Here is a 22,530-nt window from a genome sequence, read left to right on the forward strand (position 1 = left end):
TCAACCTGAGAAAGCTGATTAAAAATAAATATATAAAGAATTTTGCAAAGAAAAGCATCCTCTTTCAAGAAAGTTGCTTTAAGAAGTCATCGAGCTGTTTCTAATTGCTCAGGCTTGACTTCTCATTCATCTGAAAATAGCCTCTGGTGATCCTGAATCTTCTTTTGGATGGCAGACCATGATTCAGAGAGGCTCTACAGATGGTGGGGAATGAAAAGGCTTCTTGCTGCCTTGGCCTTCTTGAAGAGAGAAACCTTATGCATAGAGCACAAAGACTTAAACTAGTATCTCATGAATGCAGCAGACCTTGCATTCAAAGGTACCAAAATCTTGTGCCCAGATAACACAGGAGAGAATATGTCTCTATTCCTAGGGAGCCTGCTCAAACCCCAGGAAGTACTTTGAGGAACATTCAGAAATAAATTATTTACATTATTTAAATTATTTTATATCAGAAATTTTCAAACTTATGGCAGCAGAACTTCAGTATTAAAATACTGAAAGTCACGTGCTCAAGCTTAGGAGTTTGGGTGGGGACATGTCTTGTGCTGGCTCTCAGAGAAACTCTGAGGACCCTTAGTGCTCCATAGAATATGCTTTCACAACTCAATTTGAGATTACTAAGTATTATTTTTGACCTCTTTTGATAAAAGTATTTTTAGGAGACAAAAATTATTTCAGTTTCATTTTATTTTGACATTTCTTTTTTTCTGATTACCAAGGTAATACATGTTTATTTTAAAAACAAATTCAAACATTATAAAAATATAGATTATAGGAAGTACTCTCCCCCATAATCTAAAGAGAGAGTAAACTTATAATTTTATCATAATTTTACCCCCAACAATACCATTATCAGTTTAGATTATGTTCCTACAGATATTTTCTGTGCATATGCTAACACATTTTTAAGGTAAAAAACAAAATTAAACTGTATATTATTTTGTATTGAGCATCTTTTCTTGGCCTTTATGTTGATAGAACTTTTTATTTTAATTATATCACAAGAAGATACTATGAATTCTTAAGAATTAAAAAAAAATTCTTTTGTAGCAGTAAATTCCATGGTCTCTCTTCTTTTTATTCAATAGGGAAATTCAGTCAGTGCTATTTTAGTTTAGCAGGCCACCTGGCATAATAGTCTTATGGGTTACCAAGCACAGTCAGCAGGGACTCTTTTAAGATTTCATTGTCAGAATTCTCTTACTTCAGATCTTTCTACTATCCTTCTTTTCTATTTTACATTTCATTTTCAGTGTCATGTTTATAGCCATTAAGAGATTGCATAGATGAATTAAGAGTAAAGCAATGTAACATAGATAGCTGTGGAGTACCTGTTCACACCTGTTCACAGAGTTCTTAAACCTGTGTTGAGCTTTCTCTAGCCAACCAGGCTAGATGGGTTTCTTTCTGCTTTCTGCTATTTCCGTTAGGTGATAACATCATACATTTAATAAAAATGTGTTGGTAAAGTATTAATACCAACTGCTATGCTGCATGTAGTGTCTGTATGCAAGGGTGGATGAACCAAAGCCTACCTATTCCCTCATGGAGCTCAGTTTCTAGTGCATTTGGAGCAGGCAATGAGGCTCTGCCTCCAGGGAAGGAAATACAGCAAATTGCCATCCAGCCCCCCCACTCCATATGTATTTTTCATAGAAACCTGCACAGTATTCCCTAAAAAAGGGAGTACTTGTAAAATAAGGATATTATCCAATGTATTTATCCTCAACTTCCAGTTTTCCTGCTCAGTGAACCTGAGCTGTTAGCTCCCTCCCCCATTTTAATACTTTTAGTATAGCAGGGAAAATAGATCCAAGTGACCAAACAATGTATTTTGCTTTGCCTTTGATCCAAATTTATTTAACTTCAGTTAACAAAATTATTTCGATATTGGTTTATTTGCATTTGCCTAACTTTGATTTTTGTGTAGCCAAGTCTCAGAAGGTGAATTTGAAATTCAAGGTATAATTGATTAACTTAGCTCTTGATTTGTGCAGAGTTTTTGGGTTCTTTTATAATAGCAAAAAGAACAGGAGTTGCAAATTCAAATAGCCGTGGGTTCCTAGCAGCAAATGTAAATGAGTAAGCAGGTTAGGAATAAACAAATGGACTTTTTATTTTCCACTTACAATGGGAAAATGAGTGCAAGAGAGATCCCACTTTTATTTTTAATTCCTCTTTAAAATAGTAAAGACAAGCATGATAATAATTGACAATAGAAAATGGAAGAGACTGTGAAACTGCAAAGTAATATGCACCATCTCAAGTAAGCAGCTGCTTCTTGGCAATAACCAGTTTTTATCATATGGAGACTTTTTCAAGAAAAGCCTGAAATCCAGATGTTTTAAAAAGTTGCCTAGTTGTTAAAATACTGGTAACTGTTTAAATACCATGTAGGCAAAAAGTAACATCTGCAGGGCAACTTCAAGTCTGGATAATGGTTTTTAATCTCTGATAGAGACCATACTTAAAGAATATTTTTTTGTTTTCTAACCTAGTGGCTTTTTTAAAAATTGAGGTATAATTCGCATCACATAAAATTAACCATTTAAAGTGAACAATTCAGTGGCATTTAGTACATGTGCTTATCATCACCTCTATCTTGTTCCAAAACATTTTCATTATCCCAAAATAAAACCCAGTATCCATTAAGCAGTTACTGCCCCTGACTTTCTGTCTCTATAGACATACCTGTTCTGGATATTTCATATGATATGTGACCTTTTATACCTGGCTTCTGTCACTTAGCATAATGTTTTTGAAATTCATCCATATTATAGCATATATCAGTGCTTCCTTTTTAATGGCTGGATCATATTCCATTGTATGTTTATACCACAATTCGTTTATTCGTTCATCTGATGATAGACATGGGAAAACATATTTTGTTTCCACTTTTTGGCTATTGTGAATAATACTGCTATGAACATTTGTGCACAAACATTTGTATGAGTACCTGCTTTCAATTCTTTTGGGAGTGGAATTGCTGGGTCATATGGTAATTATGCTCCACTATTTGAAGAACTGCCAAACTCTTTTCCCCAGTGGTTGAATTACTTTTTATTCCCAACAGCAATGTGTAAGCATTCCATTTTCTTCACATCCTTGCCAACACTTAATTATTTTCCTTTCTTTTGTTTTGTTTATAGCCATCCTAGTGGGTGTGAAGTAGTGTGGCATTATGACTTTGATTTGCATTTTTCTAATGACTAATGATGTTGAGCATCTTTTCATGCACGTGTCCATTTGTATTAATATATCTTTGCAGAAAGGTCTAAATCCTTTGCCAATGTTTGAGTTGTAAGTCTTCTTTATATAATCTGGATACTGGACCCTTATCGGATATGTGATTTGCATATATGCAATGATTTGCAACTATTCCATAGGTTGTCTTTTCACTTTCTTGATACTGACCTTTGATGAATGCTCACACACAACTGATTTTTGTCTTGATCTTGTACCCTTGCTAAATTTATTAGCTCTAGTAATTATTTTACACATTCTATAAGGTTTTCTATGTATAAGGTTTCATGTCATCTGCATATAGCAATAGTATTACATGTTCCTTTCCAATTTGGGTGCCTTTTATTTCTTTTTCTTGCATAATTGCTCCAGCTAGAACTTCCACTACAATGTTGAATAGCAATGGTGAAAGTGAACACCCTTGTCTTGTGGCTGATCTTGGGGAATACTATCTGTTACATCATTGAGTATGTTAGATATAGTTTTTCATGAATATTCTTTATAAAGGTGAGGAGGTTCCCTTCTATTTTCAGTTTTCTGAGTGCTTTTATCATGAATGAGTGTTGCAGTTTTTAAAAGTACAAATTGTACGTATTTATGGTGTACAACATAATGGTTTGATATACATATATACAGTGAAATGGCCAGGTAGAGTGGCTCACACCTGTAATCCCAGCACTTTTGGAGGCCTAAGCAGGAGGATCACTTGAGGCAAGAAATTTGAAACCAACCTGGGCAATATGGCAAGACTCCATCTCTACAAAAAATAAGAAAAATTTAGCCAAGCGTGGTGGCACATGCCTGTAGTTCTAGCTACTTGGGAGGCTGAGGCAAGAGGATCACTTGAGCCCAGGAGTTCAAGGCAATAGTAAGCTGTGATCACACCACTGTACTGATTCCTATGTGACAGAGCAAGACCCTGTCTCTAAAAAAATAAATGAATATGTACATACATACATACATATATAGTACAGTCAAGCTAATTAATATATCCATCTCCTTGCATAGTTACCTTTTGTGTATGTGTGGTGGGAGTTGGATTTTGACAAATGCTTTATCTACACCAACTGAGATGATCATGTGGGGTTTTTCCCCTTGATTCTAGTACTGTGATACATCACATTGTTTTTCTTACGTTGAACCATGCCTCCATTCGTGGGATAAATCCAGCTTTGCTAGGGTGTATCATTCTTTTACTATGCTATTGGATCTGGTTTGCTGGTATTTTGTTGAGCATTTTTGAATCTATGTTCATAAGGGATATTCTTTGATTTTCTATTTTTGTGCTGTCTAAGGCTTTGGTCTCAGAGTAATGCTGGCCTCATAGAATAACTTAAGATTCTAATTTTTGGAAGAGTTTGAGAAGAATTGGTGCTAATTCTTTAAATGTTTGGTAGAATTCACTAATAAAGTCATCTGGTCCTAAACTTTCTCGTTTTGGAGAGGATTTTTATTACTGTTTCAATCTCTTCAGTTATAGATCTGTTGAGATTTTCTGTTTCTTCTTGAGTCACTTTTGGTAATGTGTGTGTTTCTAGGAATTTGTCCATTTCGCCTATGTTATCTAATTTGTTGGCATATAGTTGTTCAGAGTATTTTCTTTTTTCTTTTTTTTTTTTTTGAGACAGGCTTTGTTACCTGAGCTAGAGTGTAGTGGCATCAGCCTAGCTCACAGCAACCTCAAAATCCTGGGCTCAAACAATTCTCTTGCCTCAGCTTCCCGAGTAGCTTGGACTACAGGCACGTGCCACCATGCCCGGCTCATTTTTTCTATATATTTTTAGCTGTCTAAATAATTTCCTTCTATTTTTAGTAAAGACAGGGTCTCGCTCTTGCTCAGGCTGGTCTCGAACTCCTGACCTTGAGCGATCCGCCTGCTTCAGCCTCCCAGAGTGCTAGGATTGCAGGCGTGAGCTACTGCTCCTGGCCCAGAGTATTTTCTTATAATCCTTTTTATTTCTGTAAGATTGGCAGTAATGTCCCGCTTTCATTGTTGACTTTTTTTATTTGTATCCTCTCTTTCTTTTTCTTAGTCTAAACCAAAGGTTTGTCAATTTTATTGATCTTTTCAAAGAATCAACTTTTAGTTTTGTTGATTTCGTTGTTCTTCTCTATATCATTTCCCCAACTACCCTTTTCTTTATTATTTTCTTCCTTCTGCTGACTTTGGATTTAGTTCTTTTTCTGTTTCGTAAGGTATAAAGTTAGGTTATTGATTCGAGATCTTCCTTTTTAATATAGACTCTTAACTATAAATTTCCCTGGGAGCACTACTTTCATGGCATTACTTAAGCTTTGGTATGTTGTGTTGTTATTTTCATTTCTCTCAAAGCATTTTCTCATTTCTCTAGTGATTTCTTCTTTGACCCATTGATTGGTTAAGATGTATTATTTAATTTCCACATACTTGTGAATTTTCCAATATTCCTTCTCTTATTGATTTATAACTTATTTCCATTGTGGTCAGAGAAGATACTTGATGATTCCAGTCTTTGTAAATTTTTTATGATTTGTTTTGTGGCCTAACATATATGGTCTAACCAAGAGAATGTTTCATGTATACTTGATAAGAAATATGTATGCTGCTATTGTTGAATGAAGTGTTCTTTATATGGCTGATAGGTCTAGTTGGTTTGTAATGTTCAAGTCCTCTACATCTGTATTAATCTTCTGTCTACAAGGTTTGTCCATTGTTTAAAGTGGGGTATTGAAATTTCCAACTATTGTTGTAAAATTGTTTATTTCTCTCCTCAATTCTGTCAATATTTGCTTCGTATATTTTGAGGATCTGTTGTTTGGTGTGTATATGTTTGTAACTATTATATCTTCTTTTTGAATTGACCCTTTGGTCAGTATGTAATGACCTTCTTTATTTCTTATAACACATGTTGACTTTAAGTCACTTTTGTCTGAAGTAGTGTAGCCATCCGTGCACTCTTCAGTCGTTATTTGTATGAAATATCTTTTTTCATCCTTTCACTTTCAACCTTTTATGACTTTTGCTCTAAAATGAGTCTCTTACAGACAGCTTATATTTGGCTTATGTATTTTGTCCATTCTGCTACTTTCTGTCTTTTAATTGTTGAGTTTAATCTGGTTACATTTAAAGTGATTACTAATAAGGAAGGATTTATGCCATTTTGCTATTTGTTTTCTACATATGTTATACAAACTTTATATCTTTTTTGCTCTTCATTTTTTCCAATATTACCTTCTTTTGTGTTTTTTTTTTATTGTACCATTTTCATGCTTTCATCATTTCTTTTTCTGTATATAATTATTTTCTTAGTTGTTACCATGGGAATTACAGTTAGCATTCATAAATTTTTAACAATCTAGTTTTGAATTAATCACAGCTTATATTCAATAATATATAAAAACCTGTTCGTATACAGCTCTGCCCCCCATTATGTTGTTATTGTCACAAATTATATATTTATGCATTGTGTACCCTCTGATACAGATTTATAATTATTGTTTTGTGTATTTATCTTTTAAGCCATATAGGAAACAAAAAAGAGAAGTTAAAAATAAAAAATACAACAGTGCTGGATTTTATATTCACCCATGTAGTTAAATATGTATAGTAAAGGTACATATTTACTGTAGTTCTTATTTCTTCATACAACTTCAAGTTCCTGTCTAGTGTCTTTTCATTTCAGCCTGAAGAACTCTCTTTAGGGCAGGTATACTAGCAGTGAATATCTTACACTTTTGTTTATTTGGGAATGTCTTTATTTCCGTTTTTGAGGAATAGTTTTGTGGGATACAGAATTCTTGGTTGATGGTTTTGTTTTTTTTCTCGTATCACCTTAAATACATCATCACACTGCCTTCTGGTCTGCCTGCAGCTTAGCTGGGTGGTTCTGGTTAAAGGTCTCTCACAAGTTTGCAATTAGACTTGTTGGCCATGGTTACTGTCATCTCAAGGCTCAACTAGAGCTAGATACTCCACTTCCAGGCCTGGGCACGTGGTTGTTGTCAGGCCTCACTTCTCAACTGGCTGTGGGCTGGAGGCTCAGTTCCTCACCACCTGAGCCTGTCCATAGAGTTGCTGGCAACATGCAGCTTGCTTCCCTCAGAGCAAGGGACCCATGAGAGAAAGACACCCTATTATATTTTGATTGTTTTATTTTTATTTTTTGGATACTTTTTGGTATTCTTTATCTAACACTGAGATAATTGTACTCTCCTTACATGAGAGAGAGAAATTTGAACCGTAATTCTTTAGTGGAGAAGAATTGATTTACCCTTCCCCAGGGGCATTGCCACTAAGTGCTTTACTCAGCCTTAGAAGTGGAAGTAAGAGGCTCCAAGGAGCTTCACACAGCCTGGGACTGAAGTAGCACACCGTTTTAGTGGACCTTCCCCGTCCTCCTTCATACTTCTGTCCTTCTACATTCAAAGAACCATGAAAATAAGCTTTCTGGCCATCCAGGACCTTTTAAATGTCACTGTAAACTACTTTTCTATTGGTGGTTTGTTTTATAAAGGAAATGTCTCCTTTTTGGATAAAAACTGTGTGTGTGTATGAGAGAGAGAAGAACTACTTGATTGATTCTTCCTCATCATGTTTGGCACTTGGAAGATCATGAGCTCTTTACTGTATACCTGCTCTGCATGAGGCACTATACTAGGTACAAAGGGTTGTATGAAACACACCCCACTCTCATGTAGCTTTTAGTATAAAGGGGAAAATAAGATAAGATACTAGTCAGTGGGGGTGAGGGCAGACAGCATTTGCCTGAGTTCTGGTTGCCACAGTATTGATAAGGCAGCTTACACTTTCCTTGTGTGGTAATATAAAAAGCCAAAGGAAGGGTAGGGGGGTAAACCCACAACTAATGGAAACGGAGCGGACTGTATGGGGGATGGATACTCTTGTAGCCCTGGCTTGAGTGAAGCAAATGCATTTCATGTAACCAAAATGTTTGTACCCCCATAATATCCTGAATTTTAAAAAAGACAAATACATATATATCATTTGATATAGCTAGAAGGTGGAGGATATTAGCACAAAGAAATGATAACTGTTTGAGAGGATGTATGTGCTAATTATCCCTATCTATATGTAAAAAAACATCACTATGTACCCCATGAATATGTACAATTATTATTTTTCAATTAAAAAACCAAAAACATTTTCATGAAGCAGGAAAAGAAAAAAAAAAAGCCAAAGGAAAATATGGAAGTAGTCAGGAAAGAAAGTGAAAGATCTTTGTGCTTGTATTAGTTTTTCAGATCTAATAAAGTATTTCACAGCATAATTTTTGAGAACTTTGATATCCTGTTTGTAGGGCTAAAGTCTTTCACTTAGCTCCTACCTATCAATAATCAGTTCTGCTCTCACTGATTTTATTACTTGCTGCCATACAAAAAGACCATTATATCCACTTTTTTTTTTTATTTTGAAAAAGCAAATTAGGTTTGTGTTTGCAGTTTTATATTCACTGTTCTAAAATCATATCGGTATTTCCAGAGGGCTTCATAAAACGAATTAGCCATTAGGTCATGGCAAGAGTAGTAAAGCAAGTCTGGTCTACTACCAATATGCTAGCCACTGTTTGTGCTTGAAGATGGTAATGTAATAGGTGTTTCTTCTGCTTGAGTGGATGCTTCTGGAAGAAGAGTTTGGGAGTAATTAGGATGTCAGCAAGCAAGAAGAGTTGGATATAAAGGAAAAAGAAGAAATGTAAAAAAATAAAATAAGGATGTCAGCCTATTGAAAGATGGTAGTTCTTGGCAATTTCATCTCTCCTCTAATGGTTGATATAGGCAGGTTTTAAATATTCCAAGAAAGGGTTATTCGGCAATCTCTCTTAGATCATGATTAGAATTATCCTGAAATAAAAGACATGTAATATGTTTTCAAAAACATGTAATATGTTTTCGACATCATTCTGATCTTGAACATGCTGTGGACTAGAGCTTGACCTATATATAACAACAATGGGCCTGCGTATGGGAAACTACCCCCACATCCTAAAATACATTGAAATCAGAAAGAGCAACATGTACTTCATTTTTTTTTTTTTTTTTTTTTTTGAGACAGAGTCTTACTTTGTTGCCCAGGCTAGAGTGAGTGCTGTGGTGTCAGCCTAGCTCACAGCAACCTCAAACTCCTGGGCTCAAGTGATTCTTCTGCCTCAGCCTCCCAAGTAGCTGGGACTACAGGCATGAGCCACTATGTCCAACTAATTTTTTTTTGGCATATATATTTTTAGTTGGTCAATTAATTTCTTTCTATTTTTGGTAGAGACGGGGTCTCGCTCAAGCTGGTTTCGAACTCCTGACCTTGAGTGATCCGCCCGCCTCGGCCTTCCAGAGTGCTAGGATTACAGGCGTGAGCCACCACACCCGGCCTGTACTTCATTTCTATACATAGGAATTAAACTATGGGTTTTTCTTTTTTTTTTTTTTTTTTTTTTTTTGAGACAGAGTCTCACTTTGTTGTCCAGGCTAGAGTGAGTGCCGTGGCGTCAGCCTAGCTCACAGCAACCTCAAACTCCTGGGCTTGAGTGATCCTTCTGCCTCAGCCTCCCGAGTAGCTGGGATTACAGGCATACGCCACCATGCCCGGCTAATTTTTTTTTTTTATATATATATATCAGTTGGCCAATTAATTTCTTTCTATTTATAGTAGAGACGGGGTCTCGCTCTTGCTCAGGCTGGTTTTGAACTCCTGACCTTGAGCAATCCGCCCGCCTCGGCCTCCCAAGAGCTAGGATTACAGGCGTGAGCCACAGCGCCCGGCCTGGTTTTTCTTTTCATATTATTTAGACTAGTGTATTTATAGATTCATATTTACTTTAGTTATACAATTTCATTTCAACTGGGGCTTTATAATTTATTTTCCTCCCTCCTTCAATGAAATCCATAATATTAACTCTGTTATTAATATTTTCAAAATTTGAGTATGTTCTTTTCTTCTTGGCTACTGTTAAACTGCTGGTTGTTTTCATTCTTTTAATTAAAAATGAATTCTGAATTTTTATTTAAATTTTTCTCTCCTAGACAGTTAAATCTCACACAGAAACAGATGAGAAACAAACAGAGAGCCGTACCATCACCCCACCTGCTGCACCTAAACCAAAACGGGAAGAGAACCCTCAGGTAGGCCCATCTATCCAAAGGAAGGGCTCAGTCTATGATGTGTGGTTTATTTTCACACACCAGGAGGGACACCTGCTCTCTGAGTCACTCAATCATTCCTTTTCTTGTGCTTTCTCATTATTCTACCCTGTTATTGCCAAGCCAGGTTGGCCTAGGGAATATTTATTAGATTGTGGTCCTGAGGGTCCATGTACTGGCACATCAGCATATTGATTATTTTAAAGGAAAAGTTTTAAAATTATATTGTTGATATACTTGTTACAAATTTGAAATGTAAGATTAATGATAATTTTTCCAGCTATCTGATTATATTTCTAATCATTATGTTCTGTTTGTCTTGGCCAACATTTATAAGATAGCCAGTTCACTCAGCTAATATCTATTTATATTATCGATTACAGTTGTTAAATGTACATTTTGTTACTGCCATTATACTGCATTAGAATCTCAAATCCCAAATGAATCAGTAGCTCAAAAGTAGTTCATTGAAGCATAATAGTAGGGATGAAATCGTAACATCTATACTACAGCTTAAGATAGAATTATAAACATAATTAGCAGACAAGATCGTAGTACAAGAATGTTAATATGTATGTCATTAGACAGGAAAATTTTTTTAGTTGGATGCTTTTGTATATGCAGCTATAAAAGAAAAATGTGGACAGGTAATATGATGATGAATATCTGATAGTTAGATTTTATTACACCAGTAATCCATTTCCCTTTATCTTCAGTGCATTCTTTATAATGAAACCATGTCAAATAGTGACATGAAGCCATCAAAGCTTCATGTCTTTTTCTTAAAGCAGTGATTTATTGAGTCAACTCAGGTTTTTCTGAAATAAGTACGAAATCTAACTCATTCTGATATAAAATGAATTAATTTTTAATTTTATCTTTAAAGAAGAAACCAAAACTATAACCAACAAGAAGTACTAGTCACACAAATTACTGAGAAACTTGTAAAATCATCTGCAAAATTGATGACAAGTATTATACTTGAAGGAGGAAAAATAGTAAACTATGGGTAAAGATTCCTTATAAAAGAAACGGAAGGATACCCTATGTCAGTGGCACACAGTGTGGGCAAGCAAATACTAACATGTGTAGTAGCAAATATTTCACCTTCTAGTTGGACAGATCACTGCCATAAAGAGAATAAATTAGCTGTTGGCATACATGGGATAAATATATGAGGCAAAAGTTCTTAACTTTTTATTCTATCATTGAAAATCTGTTCCACAAAGGAGGAGATTTTCCCATGTAATAATTATTTTGTAGCTTGATCTAGACTGGCAAAGATGAGTTGGATGTGAATGGCAAAGAAGGGTGCTGTTACTTGCTTTAAAAAGGGTGCATCTGAATGTCCACATACTGCTTTATTAACAGGATGGTTGGTGGAGAACCTTCTAATCTTGATTATATTTTGAAGAGCTAGTGAAAGTTAGTAATGTAGTCAGTTTCCACAAATGTATGCTGTTTCAATGTACAGTGCAGAAAATGGGCAAGTCCAAGACTGCTTTTTCTTACTGGATTACTCTGGCTGTCAATGGGAATAGGTGCCTACCCAAGTTTTTCAAATAATCAATAAAATAAAAACATTTCTTCAAGGCTCTGAAGATACCAGTAAAGGACACTTCTATGTGCCCAAGTGGCTTACTCAAGGAATGTATCTTCAGTAGGCTGAACCTGTCACTTCAGGCCAAAGAATCATAATATTTAATGTCAAGGATAAGATGTCAGGTTTCTTAAAGACCAAACTGTGATATAAATAACTCTACAGGAGTATGTCTTTTTTTTTTTTGAGACCGAGTCTCACTTTGTTGCCCAGGCTAGAGTGAGTGCCATGGCGTCAGCCTAGCTCACAGCAACCTCAAACTCCTGGGCTCAAGCAATCCTGCTGCTTCAGCCTCCCGAGTAGCTGGGACTACAGGCATGCACCATCATGCCCGGCTAATTTTTTCTATATATATTAGTTGGCCAATTAATTTCTTTCTATTTATGGGAGAGACGGGGTCTTGCTCTTGCTCAGGCTGGTTTCGAACTCTTGACCTTGAGCAATCCGCCCGCCTCAGCCTCCCAGAGTGCTAGGATTACAGGTGTGAGCCACCACGCCAGGCCAGGAGTATGTCTTTTAACAATTGGTGATGTTATTTATTCATCAGAGAAAGAAACTGATGTATTATTTGGCATATTCAGAAACCACATGCAGTGGTACAACAGACAATGAAGACATACTTTTCAGACTACATGCAGCCAAAGTGAAGAATAGAAATCAATCTGATGCTCTCTCCAACTTGATGTATCTTAACATTTCAGCTTTGGGGTGCAATGTTCTAGTCAACTTAGCTTCTTAGGGAGCCCTAAGAGTAGTCTTCAGAGAGAAGTTGCTCCATTATTTTTAGGTCCATGTTTGATTGAAAAATCATAGTATTACACAGAATCACCTGCTGTTATTCCTAAAAATTATTTAGCTTTGATTTAGCATTGTCCAATCAGTGGCAATAAAAATGTGAGAAACCCTGACCTAGTCATGACAAGTCTAGGCAGTCTTGGACTCGCTCATTTCCTACACTGTACATCGAAACAGCATATATTTGTGGGAACTGACTACATTACTAACTTTCACTAGCTCTTCAAAATATAATCAAGATTAGAAGGTTCTCCACCAACCATCCTGTTAATAAAGCAGTATGTGGACAGACATACTTGGAATGTGGAGCTTGTTATATGGGAGGCTCTTTAAAATCCTCTGCACATTTTTCAAGTATCACATCCACTTCCCTTTGAGAGGATTTTTCTGAAGGGAAAAAAAGAAAAAAACTCAGGTCACTCAAGATACTGATCTTTGTCATTGAGAAAATAGAAAAATGTAGGCCCCGGTCCTTCTCTTTTGGGCCTGTTAGACCAGAAAGCTACTAGAGTGTCTCCTTAACTACTAAGTGGAGGATGCCTGCTTTTAGTTCATCTGAATCCAGCCTCCTTCAAGCAACCAGCCCATTGGGCTGACTTTCCCTTGTGTCTGATTAGGAACCTGCTATTGGCTTTGTGAAAACCCAGACTGAAGTATATTCTTCTTTTGTTTCTCTGGCACAGAAACTTGCCTTCATGGTGTCTCTAGGGTTGGTAACACATGACCATCTAGAAGGTAAGAGAAGATATTCTTGGCATTGCCTTTTTTCTGGCCCACAGCTTTGTTCTTGAAAATGGTGTTTGATTGAATTCCTAGAATAGAAAATTGGAACACAAATAGAGTATGATTCAACGAATGTGAACTTTATTTCCTTTAGAGGAAAAATTGCCTTCCCTCTGTCTGATGTTCAGGCCCTCCCCTTCCTATCATTATCCACACTACCAGCCTGGGAAAACCTTCCCAGTTACCTGAATTAAGGTGACTTCTGTTCCCTTTAGGGGAGCTCTTTTTTTTCAGACAGCACAGAGTAGCATGTACTCCTCCAACAAGTCCTTGTCTGTATTTGTCAGTCATTCCAGGTTATCAGAATCTTAAAAACAGTTGCAAAGCTATTCCTGTTCTGGTTATTTAATTCAAGCATGATGAACTTTGATTATTCAGTCTAAGTCTATGTATGGATAAAGTTCATCCAGACCTATATATACAGCAGTCTAAAATCAGGACACTGTTTACAAATGCTGTCTACTGTTAAGCTCTCAGTCACAGAGAGTCACATTGTGGGACAGCATGGTCTTGCTTTCTGAGAAGTAAGAGTAGATGGTCCCACATATTTGCTTTTAATAGTATACTTGTCTCCGTTGAGGCTGAGTGAAAAGAGACTTGCCACCTGTTTCTGATTTGCTATGGGAAAACCAACAGATAAAACAATGAAGTTAAGTTTTTTAGGTTCTCCATACCTCTCTTTTAATAAAAAACTTTTCTTTTCTCAAGAAATCCAAAGCAAGAGGCAAGAGCGAAAAAGAAGAACGACAGCAAATCCAGTATACAGTGGAGCAGTCTTTGAGCCAGAGGTACTTCTGCCTGCTCTTGGCCCTTCCCTCTTGCTCCAATTTTGTTTCTGACTTGTTCAGCACCTCCCATTGGAAAGCCTGCTTAAAAGTAGGACCTTGACTATGCTTGGCCAGCTCTGTGAAATGATGGGTTTTTTTCTGACTTACTATCATCTGAAGCAGAGGCAGATTTCTCTGGGAGCCAAGTGCATATGTAATAATGAATGAAATGCTTTAGCACTGAGACCTTAGGATGATTAGCACTAACTAGTTGGCATGTTGACAGGCATGTTATGCTTGGTCTTTGGCTTGTGCCAGCATTAGTAGTAAGTAACCATGCTATTCAACCAGTCACCTTTCCTTCTTCAATCCTAAAAGCGTAAGAAGAGTGCAGTCACATACCTAAACAGCACAATGCATCCTGGGACCCGGAAAAGAGGTGAGGACCCGTTTGTACCTCTCCTTTGCTGCTGTTACTTTTGCTTTCTGTGTGTGTTTCTTCTCCCTCCCTACTCCCTTTTTCCTAGGACCTAACTCCTCTATCCCTTAAAAATAGTTTTGTTGTTCTCTGAGAATGGGGGAGAAAAGAGAGTGAGATTTCTTTTTTTTTAATTTTTTTTAGACAGAGTCTGGCTCTGTTGCCTGGGCTAGAGTGCTGTGGCATCAGCCTAGCTCACAGCAACCTCAAACTCCTGGGCTCAAGCAATCCGTCTGCCTCAGCTTCCCAAATAGCTGGGACTACCATGTGCCACCATGCCTGGCTAATTTTTTTTCTATATATATTTTTTTTAGTTGTCCAGATAATTTCTTTCTATTTTTAGTAGAGACGAGGTCTCTCTCTTGTTCAGGCTGGTCTCAAACTCCTGACCTTGAGCAATCCACCCGCCTCTGCCTCCCAGAGTGGTAGGATTACAGGCGTGAGCCACTGCGCCCAGCCAAGATTTCTTATTAGAGTTCTACATGCTGAATGAAAAACTAACTTTCCTAGGATTCTGGCAAAGCTGACTCAGGGGAATGGTTTGATGCAGCATTTCTGCCCTGAGCCCACCAGGCCATCCATGAATAGCACAGTGAACAGAACACCATGTAAAAGGAAGCATTTGAGCATCATTAAACAGAACAGAGCAATGCTGTTGCCAAGGTGTTCCTAATAGTGTCTTGGTTGTCCTGCTGCCAGTGAGACAGCAGAGTGTTACTCTAAGTTTCTGGGAGCTGCAGACTTTCCAGGAAGAAGAAAGTTAGCCACACTCTCAATTTAGAATCATTGAAAAGAGAGTATTTCCCAACTATGTAAGAAAAAGGTTACTGTCAAAACAGGTTTACCAAAGCACAAATTCCTAAAGCACTCCATTCCCATATTTCAGACCTTCCCATGGGCATTCTACTTTACTCTTAGGACAAAAAACAGCAGCAGCTGCAGCATCTCTGATTGTACAGGTCTAAATATGTCTTAATAGCTCAGGGTTTGAGCTCATAAACAAGGTACTGAAATTGTTCTTTGATGTCAGTAATACATCCCAAGGTCCTTTTCTCTACATGGTAATGTGTCCCTGAATTATAGTTCCAGGCTAGAAAGGTTGCAGAGTGAGTGGAGTAGCATACTAATTTTTGCATATGCACACACAATCTCAGAGCTATTGGAAGCTTAGGAGGTCATCCCAACCCTTTGTCTGCTTTAGGCAGGATTATAACTGTACCATTACCTTTCCTACCCACAAAAAGAAATATCATACCCACCCTTAGTAACTCATTCTAATGTTTCCTCAGTCCTGTCATTCAAGTTGCCAAAAATATTTAGATGGGAAACTCTAAGTCATTGCTTTATATTGATTCCTGGGCCATAGTAACCAGTGCCATAGGTTATTTTTTGTTGTTTTCTTTTGTGTTTAGCAATTTTTTTAGTGACCTCTGATGCAGTTCTCAGAAAGGAGCCCCCCAGCCAGAGGCCACAATTAATTTACCTGATAGTGAATAGTATCTGCTAAGAGGATGGGAGTTAAATGAGCCAGAAAGACCTTGGCATCTCTTGCCAAGGTCAGAGGATAGAAGCCTGCATTCACAAAGCCTAGGATGTGCCTTCCATGGGTAAACAAAGAGCATTCATCTTTCGGTTCCCCTTCTAGCAGCACTAAATTTCCTAGAAAAGACAAACCAGTAAGATCTGTCTTTGTACGTAGACATTGCCAGTTTAACACAGAGAGGTAGTGTTTGTGTAATGTCTGACAGAATCATCAATCTTGTGCATAATCCTAATATAAATTATCACTTGGCAAAGTCATGATCTTATATACCATTTACCAGTGCTTATAGGTAGTTTTGTACCCCTTTTGCTCTTTTTTTTCCTTTGCTATGCTGGGCATATACTTCAGATGACTCACAGCTCGTAAGCTATGACCCTGGAGAAGATAAGGACCCTGTCTTAGATGTGTGGTGAGGCAAGAGTGGTTGACCTAGACTTTCTGTACCCATAGGGCTCATTTACAGATGCCTTGTAGCTGTGAGGTTTGATTCCAAATGATCTTGCACAAATCAAGCTCTCAGTTAGTAGTGCTGATGACAGGGCCTTTCCTGAGACTTTGGAACAGCCCCAGTTTTTAGATGTATAGTTCACCAGAGTGTTTGTAATGGAAAGAAGGGAGCCAGCTTTCAGTTAACTGTGGAAGGTATCCAGAGCCAGAAGTACTTAAATTCATTGTTAGGCCCAGAGCATCATTTTAGCTCTCTGGTTTCAGCTACTATCAGAATATCTCTCTCAATAGCTCTAACAGCAAGAAGAATAGCTAATGTGAATTTTGCCTCCTTGCTTTGCCTCTCTCCATCCTCACAAGCAGTGAAATGACCAAAATGTAGACAGGAAACAAAAGGAAAAGCAAAAATCCTAAATAAATCAGTTTGTGGACAGTAAGAATCATCAACTTTACTATAAGAATGGTGATTGCAGGGAAACGTTAGAGACAATATGCAAAAGATATGAAAAAGTAAATTCTTATTCCTGGTCTTGGCTCTTATTGGGCTTTGACATCTTGGTTCTTGCACTAGAAATCTTAAATTTTAATAGTCCAGGAACTTCACCATAATCTGCCCAAGGTGAGGTCTTTTTACATAAGCCAGCACCTCTGTCATTCTCCAAGGCTCTCTTATCCTCCCTTCTCTTGAGATTCATGTAGTTGTTTCTAATGACATTTAAATCTTTGCTTCTCTTCCTTCTTTTGGGACTGTTGTATTAACCTTCTGTCTGCTACCTCACTTCCTTTTCCATGCTAGCCAATGAGGAACACTGGCCAAAGGTATGTAAGATCATTTTCCCCCTCTCTTTCCCTCCCCCTTTTTCCCTTTTGTTCCCTTCTCTTGGTATATAGGTCGTCCTCCAAAATACAATGCAGTGCTGGGGTTTGGAGCCCTTACCCCAACATCCCCCCCATCCAGTCATCCTGACTCCCCTGAAAATGAAAAGACAGAGACCACATTCACTTTCCCTGCACCTGTTCAGCCTGTGTCCCTGCCCAGCCCCACCTCCACAGACGTAAGTAACATGGGAAAAGTTTGCTCTCTTTCTGAGAGCTTTAATTGGGAAAAGCGTTATCATATGTTGTCTCCTTATCAACTTGCATCTTTTTGATTAACCCTGGAACAACAATAAACGCTACAGGATGCTTTGTATGCCATGTATGGCAGGTTCCTTCTGAGGTCCCAGACTTTCCATGTCCTTGGGAATCATGTTAAAAACAGCACAGGAAGCTCAGTCAGAGTTTTCAGAGTTTGAATTTGATCTACTGTAAATTTCAGAAATTTCTCAGAAAAGGGATGGGATAGGGAAATCATCTCCTATATTGAGAGGTGTATAGGTTTCTGTTATTAGTGTTTTGGGAGTAGGGAAAATGAACAAGTCATGTGTTCCCCTAGTATCCCTTGTTTGCTGCTTCAAGTGTCATTCCAGAAGTGGAAAGTTTTCTTTAGAGCAACTTTATTCAGCAGAGTTGATCAGAAACAGGTTTCTGACCAGGCGAGGTAACTCATGACTGTAATTCCAGCACTTTGGAGCCAAGGTGGGAGGATTGCTTGAGGCCAGGACTTTGAGACCAACCTGGGTGACAAAGTAAGACCTTGTCTCTAAAGAATAAAAAAAAGTTTTTAATTAAAATAAAGAGAAACAAGTTCCTAAAAAAAAGGTCACATACATAGTTAGTAGCCCTTCACCCACAAACTGCAGGAGTGTGAACCAGTGCTCTAAATGTTTAAATTAGCATTTACAAAACAGTGACTTTACTCAGCAGATACTTACTGAACACTCTTCTGCTGAGCAAGTGGCTGTTTTGAGGCTGGGGACATAGCAGGGAACAAAAACAACTCCCTGCCCTCAAGGAGCTCATATTCCATGGGAAGAGGCAGATGGTAAGAAAGTGAACATATAATATGTGAGGTAGTGAGAAGTACTGTGAAGAAAAATAGTGTAGATTGAGGACATAAGCACAGTGGCAGGAGATTGCTATTTTATGAAGAGTGGTGAGAGAAAGCCTCTCTGTTAGGAAGTGAAGGAACCATGGGCATATCTGGGGAAGAGCATTACAGGCAGAGGAAACAGCAGTACAGAAGCCCAGAGGTGGGAGTGTGCATGGCGTGTTGAAAGAAAAGAAGGCCAGAGAGCTGGACAGAGCAAGCTGTCCAGAGTGATGGGAGGTGAGACCCCAGAGGTGGCAGGGCCAATTGTGCAGGACTTGTGGCTTCTATTCTAAGTAAAATGGGAGACTACTGGAGAGTTTTGAGTAGAGGAGAGACATAATTTTTTAGTTGTTCTTTTGAAAAATTTCAAAGCTACAGAAAAGTTACAATAACAGTACAAAGAACAAATGTATATCTTTCACCTCGATTCATAGGTTGTAAAGTTTTGACACACATGCTTCTCCCCTGCCCCCCACACTCTATCTTACCTTTTTGCTGAACCAGTTGACAAAACTGGTCTGACCACTTGCAGACCTCATAATCTTCACCCCAAAATATTTCAGTGTATATCCCCTAAGAGCAAAGATATTATCTTGTATAGATACAATGCATTTATCAAATTGAAGAAATTTGACATTGATAAAATATTAGTGTATAATATACAGTCCATATTCACATTTCTCCAATTGTCCCGATACTTGTTGTGACACTTTGTTTTTTCTGCTCCAGGATGCAATCCAAGATTACTCTTTTTTTTTTTTTTTTTTTTTTTTTTTTTGAGACAGAATCTTGCTTTGTTGCCCAGGCTAGAGTGAATGACGTGGCATCGGCCTAGCTCACAGCAACCTCAAACTCCTGGGCTCAAGCAATCCTACTGTCTCAGCCTCCCGAGTAGCCGGGACTACAGGCATGCGCCACCGTGCCCAGCTAATTTTTTCTATATATATTAGTCGGCCAATTAATTTCTTTCTATTTATAGTAGAGATGGGGTCTCACTCTTGCTCAGGCTGGTGAACTCCTGACCTTGAGCAATCCACCTCCCTCGGCCTCCCAGACTACTAGGATTACAGGCGTGAGCCACCACACCTAGCCATACTCTTGACATTTATTTTCATGGTATTGTCTCTTTAGTCTCCTTTGTTTCTCTCATCCTTTCTTTGTCTTTCATAGCATTGACATTTTTTAAAAGATAGGCAAGTACTGCTCTACAGAATACCTCTCCATTTGGACTGATTTTTTTTCCCTCAACAATAGATTCAATATTCTGAACTCATTCACCACTAATAAGTGATGATGGTTCCTTCTCAGTGCATCACAATAGGAGGCACATAATGTGAGTCTTGCCCCACTATTGGCAATGTTAACTTCTATCTCTTAAGATAGTTTCTATCAAATTTTCCTACTTATAAATGTGCCTTTTCCTCTGGTGGAGATAGCTTTGAGCCTACATAAATTACCCAGTTTCCCAACAAATTCACCCAATTGTTTTAGCATCCTTTGATGGTTCTTGCTTGCATTTGTTATTTTTAAGGTATTTTCAAAGTCAACTTGGATTTTAAAAGGATCACTGTGTCTAAAATACAGAGAAGGAACTGTAGATGAAATAGGATGAAAGCAGGGAAACCAGCTAAGAGGCTGTTGCAGTTGTTCAGGCAAGAGATGATGCTGATTGCTTGGTCCACGAGGATAGTGGAAGTAGAGATGGAGAAAAGTGATCGTCTGCATATATTTTGGAGAACCATCAGGATGGAATGTGATTTATGTGAAAAACAGAACAGTCAAGGATAAATCCAAAGTTTTTGGCCTAAACAACTAGAAAGATGAAGTGCCATTTACTAAAGATTACCAGAGGAACAGATTTGAGGAGAGAAACCAACAGTTTCATTTTGCACATGTCTAAGTTCTTTTGTGAATTACAGAGCTTGTCTTTAACCATCTTAAGGTAAAATGTCCCTTGAACTTAAAGGTTCTCAGAACTTACTAATGACATACCCCTCTCCAACGAGCAAAAGAATACCATAGGAACATTCTGAGTTAAAATTCCAGCTGCAACAAAGAAAGTGTTATCTCTGGAGGACCAGGGTCATAGAAGAATTCTGTTCTCTGACAGGTTTCCTTCCTTAGACATAGCAGTGGCTATAGACTCATCATTGCTTTAAAGATTCCATGTTTTATCCAGCTTCTCTGACTTTGCATTAGTAATTGGTGCAGGTTTTCTAACTGTCGTGTTAATGAGCATCAGGAATGCCTGTCAGAAACCTTGTTTGCTGGCACCAAAGATAATCCCAGCTTTTCCTCAGTTGAAGAATTGCCAAAGGATCACCAGCTTATTGGGTTCTTGGTAGAGCTGTCCCTCTGGGATGTTGCATAAATGCAGGGGGACAGATAGATGACTTTGTGGTTCTATGTGTGAGTCACTTTCCTAAACAATATTTTTTTTTGTTTTTTTTTTATTAAGAGTGTTTATAGTTTTCTTTGAGAGACTGAACCCAAAGGATCTACTCAGATTAAAACACAACTAAGAACTTCTTTCAGGTTTTATCTTAAAATGTAAATATTGTGCTTTTCAGAAATCCAAAAGTAAAAGAAAGCTTTTCTAAAACCATTAAATATGTTCAGAATGTCCTAAGTTAAACTCAGTGAAATTTTTTTTTTTTTTTTTTTGAGACAGAGTCTCACTGTGTTGTCTGGGCCAGAGTGCCATGGCATCAGCAAAGCTCACAGCCTAGCTCAAACTCCTGGGCTCAAGCAATCCTCCTGCCTCAGCCTCCCGAGTAGCTGGGACTACAGGCATGCACCACCATGCCCAGCTAATTTTTTCTATATATATTATTGGCCAATTAATCTCTTTCTATTTTTAGTGGAGATGGGGTCTCGCTCTTGCTCAGGCTGGTTTCGAACTCTTGACCTTGAGCGATCCTCCCGCCTCGGCCTCCCAGAGTGTTAGGATTGCAGGCACCGTGCCCAGCCTGAAATGTATTTTTTTGAAAAGGTAATTAACTTCTATTTTTACAGTATCCCTACAGTGGCGGTGATTAAAATCAACATACAGGGCTCTGTATGTTTGCTGCTGGGTAGCATACTCCCAACAACATTAATTAAACAGTAGCAGTTGAGAGACAGGCATGTCTGGGGATCAATAACCATTTAGAAAGACTTGGTAATACAAGACCTAGCCAGACACTAATCTTTGGGATATATCTTGTTGCCACTCGTTTTTATAAGAAGGGAAGATATGTTGACATAATTATAAAATTTTTTAGCACATGATGAAGTGACACTTGATATAGCCAGCATGTTTCCTAAAAAGGTACATCCTCAGCTCTTAGCAAAGAATCATAGACCAATCATCTTTCAACTTACCATTTGGTGCTTTATGGTAATAATTTGGTCAGTCACCAAAGCCTAAGCCTTCTGACCAGGTGTAGTACCTCTGTGTAGTTGCCTCTCTTTAGGCAAATAACCAATTCTATATGGATGAAATCTTGGCATTTTATATTCATTTCTATGGGCAGCAGTCCTCAAAGTATAGTCTGGGAGTCCCCAAGACTCTTTCAGGGGGTTGTAAAATCAGAATTATTTTCATAATAATGCTAAAATATCATTTGCCATTTTCACTCCCATTCTCTCAAGACTGAACAATGGAATTTTCCAGATACCGTATGATGTGTGATAATATCACTCTGACAGCTAATGGAAGTATGCCTGTCTGTTCTTGGGTTTAGGATTTTTCAACATACTGTTTATGTAACTTTCTGTGATTCTGTA

General features: G+C 37.9%; 1 protein-coding gene across 20 annotated transcripts in view; it reads left to right on the forward strand.

Annotated features, from left to right (window-relative positions):
* PHF21A (PHD finger protein 21A) overlaps positions 1–22,530 on the forward strand; it is a 194,016-nt gene that overhangs the window by 160,567 nt on the left and 10,919 nt on the right. For 16 of the 20 annotated variants that reach the window (XM_076001991.1, XM_076001992.1, XM_076001988.1 and 13 more), the window contains 5 exons: positions 10,261–10,359; positions 13,456–13,507; positions 14,264–14,343; positions 14,701–14,761; positions 17,682–17,845. In XM_076001991.1, the coding sequence (XP_075858106.1) occupies positions 10,261–10,359; positions 13,456–13,507; positions 14,264–14,343; positions 14,701–14,761; positions 17,682–17,845 (456 nt within the window). Of the gene's footprint in view, positions 1–10,260; positions 10,360–13,455; positions 13,508–14,263; positions 14,344–14,700; positions 14,762–17,586; positions 17,610–17,681; positions 17,846–22,530 lie in introns of all 20 variants that reach the window. The other 4 variants (XM_076001993.1, XM_076001994.1, XM_076001996.1 and 1 more) reach the window with 1 other exon arrangement.

The sequence above is a fragment of the Microcebus murinus genome, chromosome 4 (genome assembly GCF_040939455.1).
Source record: "Microcebus murinus isolate Inina chromosome 4, M.murinus_Inina_mat1.0, whole genome shotgun sequence".
NCBI lineage: Eukaryota > Metazoa > Chordata > Mammalia > Primates > Cheirogaleidae > Microcebus > Microcebus murinus.